Source organism: Suricata suricatta, chromosome 5 (genome assembly GCF_006229205.1).
Source record: "Suricata suricatta isolate VVHF042 chromosome 5, meerkat_22Aug2017_6uvM2_HiC, whole genome shotgun sequence".
NCBI lineage: Eukaryota > Metazoa > Chordata > Mammalia > Carnivora > Herpestidae > Suricata > Suricata suricatta.
In genome coordinates this window covers 58,860,437-58,864,035 of record NC_043704.1, presented here as the reverse complement: position 1 = coordinate 58,864,035, position 3,599 = coordinate 58,860,437, and the positions used below count along the sequence as shown (strand labels likewise).

The 3,599-nt window shown below is 35.0% G+C and overlaps 1 protein-coding gene across 2 annotated transcripts in view; it reads right to left on the bottom strand.

The window, feature by feature from the left end:
• The window catches only part of LOC115292661 (OX-2 membrane glycoprotein-like), a 27,865-nt gene that overhangs the window by 8,482 nt on the left and 15,784 nt on the right, over positions 1–3,599 (bottom strand). The window contains exons 4-5 of one of the 2 annotated variants that reach the window (XM_029940698.1): positions 1,556–1,667; positions 463–557 (exon numbers count right to left, since the gene is read on the bottom strand). In XM_029940698.1, coding sequence (XP_029796558.1) covers positions 470–557; positions 1,556–1,667 — 200 coding nt within the window. In that variant the 3' untranslated portion in view covers positions 463–469. The remainder of the gene's footprint in view (positions 1–462; positions 558–1,555; positions 1,668–3,599) is intronic. The other variant, XM_029940697.1, reaches the window with a different exon arrangement.

The following is a 3,599-nucleotide window of genomic DNA, read 5'->3' as shown; positions in this document are numbered from 1 at the left end:
GACAAACAACAAGAAATTACACGAAGATGTAGACAAGAACCTCACAGGAGGCGAAACCTGAGTGTCTAACAAGTCTATGAAGACATGCTCATCCATCCTAATAATCAGGAATAAAACCACCCACAAATTAAAGAAAGCATTCAGTTGGTGTTGATTGGAAGGCTCCTGAATCAGGAAATGAAGAGAAACATTCAAAGTCATTAATATTAATACAATTTCATTTGAACCCACTAGTTCATGCAACTGGATTATATAAATAAACCTTTGTTTCCACTTAGTTTTTGAATGATAGTTGGTGCTACCAAATGGATGATTTAATATGGATGGTTACGTCTTAAATTTGAATTATACACATACAGCATAGGAAATACAGTAAATAATACAGTAATACTGTTGTGTGATGTCAGATAGTAACTACATTTACTACGGCGAGCATATGTAACGAGAACAAAAATAACACACCTGCCAATTACCTGTGAGCAGGAAGAGATTGACTCATTAAGAATTCCCCCTCAAGATGTCTCAGATGGTGTGTGATTTCAGTTGCATTCTCCAACCTACAGGTATGACACCGAACATATCCATAAAAAGAATATAGGCCAAACACTCCCCCTGCTGGTGGTATATTGTGAGAGTATGCTATGAATACAAAAATGGGAGATTCAGATCTCTTTAGAGATTCATTAAAATAGCTGAGATCAGCATAAATATACCCCATTAACAGAATGCAGATTATTTCCAGTCGATTATAGTGGAGTCATAATTTAGGATATGTCCTGTTGAAGAGCATACTTCTAGACTCCCAAATTTGTACCTCAGGTCCTTATTTGCTCTATGAATTCCAGATCCATGTATATAGTTAATTGACATAATCTCTTGGATGTCAAATACACATTTAAAAACAAACACGCTCAAAATAGAACTCTTGATCCTGTGTTCAAAATTTGTTCTTCCTCTAATAATTCCCCATTTGTAAAAAGTTTCTTCAATTTATGCCAAAACATTTAGAATCATCAAGATAATTTCCCCCTTTTACACTTTATCCACATCTTATCCAGTAAGCAGCAAATCTTGTCATCCTAAACTTACCCTAATTCCCTCAATTCCCACTGCGGCCACGCTGGTCTCGACCACTGTGGATTCCCATTTTGACTATGGCAATCACCTCTTTTTAAAACCTCCTTTAGCTTATTCTTGAATCCTAAGAAACTTTGTTCATATTCAGCCTTTTTCGCCACTCCGTGGCTCCCCTCCCACCAGTCACCTAAGGTCCATATGCTCTGTCCTGTCAAAATCTGCCCTCCAGAAAGAATCTTAAACTCAATTTACCATAAGCAGAAACTGCTAACAGTTTACCTTTATAACAATCCCAAGTAGGGTGTCATTTTCTCAAGAATAAACCCTTGGCTGCAAGAATTATTAAATGTATGAGAAGAGTTTATCATCATCATTCTTTCCAGGATGAATTTTACCACGAAAAACATTTTTTGTAGATTGAAAATTAGACCTATTTTACCTACCTTCCCTATCATAGACAGGTAGTAATACAACTTACTTTTTCTTTTTCTGAACAAAATAGAAGGTGATATATGAAACACATAGAAAAATTATGGATAAACCAAATGAAGCAAATGCAAACAACGGAGTATAAGGAGAGCGAGAAGCACCTGAAAGACACAAGCAGACATATGTTCTCTGTGACTATATGTCACTTCTAGACATGGGAGTTTAAGTCTGAAATGCTCTTTTGATTTACCATTGCTTTGTTGATATTCAAATTTGTACTACAAATTTATTTACCATATTCAATTTTATAAAAGAATATACTAATGCATATCCATATTGAAAACATAGAATATTTAATACCACTTTATCACACTCCAAGATAAGAAAAAAGATATAACCACCAAAATACCAATCACAAGAAATTTTTTGAAAAAAATATGTTTTCACAATGAAAGATTATTCAATTATTAAAATGGAACTTTTGAAGAATCTGCAAAAACCTCAGAAAATAAATGTATAATAGTAATAATTAGTACTTAAGATTAATGTGTTAAGCAATTTGATAAGCATCCTATAAGGATGATTTACATTAACTAGGTGAGTATAATTTTTAGATACAGATGGGAAAATAGAGGCTGTGAGATGTTAAGAAAATTGCCCAAAGATACATAGTGATTAAGTGGCAAAATTGGGAAGCAAGTTTGACATTGTCTGATTCTAGAGCCTGTGGGCTATGAAAAAGAATGTTGTAAAGTTTTGAGTATGAATATTCTTTTTTATTTTATTCCAAGATTTTCTGTAAATTCGAGTTAGTTAACATGTAGGATAGTACTGGTTTCAGCAGTAGGATTTAGTGATTCATCACCTGCATACATGTAACACCCAGTGCTCATCCCAACAAGCACCCTTCTTAACGCCCATCGCCCATTTAGCCCATCATCCCACCCACCTCCCCTCCAGGAACTTTCAGTTTGTTCTCTTTTTAGCACTCTCTTGTGGATTACCTCCCTCTCTGCTTTTATCTTATTTTATTTTTCCTTCCCTTCTTCTATGTTCATTTGTTTTGTTTCTCAAATGCCACGTATATGTGAAATCATATGGCATTTGTCTTTCTCTGATCGACTTTTTTCACTTAGAATAACACAATCTAGTTCCATCCATGTTATTACAAATGGCTAGATTTCATTCTTTTTGATGGCTGAATGATATTCCATTGTGTATATATTTGTCACATCTTCTTTATCCATTCATCTGTTGATGGACATTTGGGTTCTTTCCATAATTTGGCTACTGTTGATACCACTGCTATAAACATTGGGGTACATGTGCCACTTCAAATCAGCCTTTTTGGTATCCTTTGGTTAAATACTTAGTAGTACAATTGCTAAATCACAGAGTAGTTCTATTTTTAATTTTTTGAGACACTTCCACACTGTTCCAGAGTAGCTACACCAGTTTACATTCCCACCAAGAGTTTAAGGGGTTTCCCTTTCTTTGTATCTTTGCCAGCATCTGTTAATTCCTGAGTTGTTAATTTTAGCCATTCTGAAAGATGTGAGGTGGTATGTTACTTTGGTTTTGATTTGTATTTCCCTGATGATGAGTGATGTTGAGCATTTTTTATGTGTCTGTCATGCATTTGTACATCTTCTTTGGAGAAATGGCCTTTCATGTCTTCTAACCATTTCGTAACTGGATTATTTGTTTTTTGGGGGGTGTGGATTTTGATAAGTTCTTTTTTTTATTAATTTATGTATTTTGAGAGAAAAAGAGCACAAGTAGGGGAGGGGCAGAGGGAGAGGGAGAGAGAGAATCCAATCTCACAAACCATGAGACCATGACCTGAGCTGAAATCAAGAGTCTGACACCTAACCAACTGAGCCACCCAGGTGCCCTATCAACACTCTTTATAGTAGCTACTTGACCACAGTGTTCCCAAATTATATTACAAATCCACTTCTATCAGTTTGGCCTTCTGAATACAACTTAAATTTAACCAAAAGTCATCATGATTAATGATGCTAGTTCTTATAGTATAAAAATGAACCTATATACTTTGTGGATGGACCTTAAGGAAATTGCACTTACAGTTA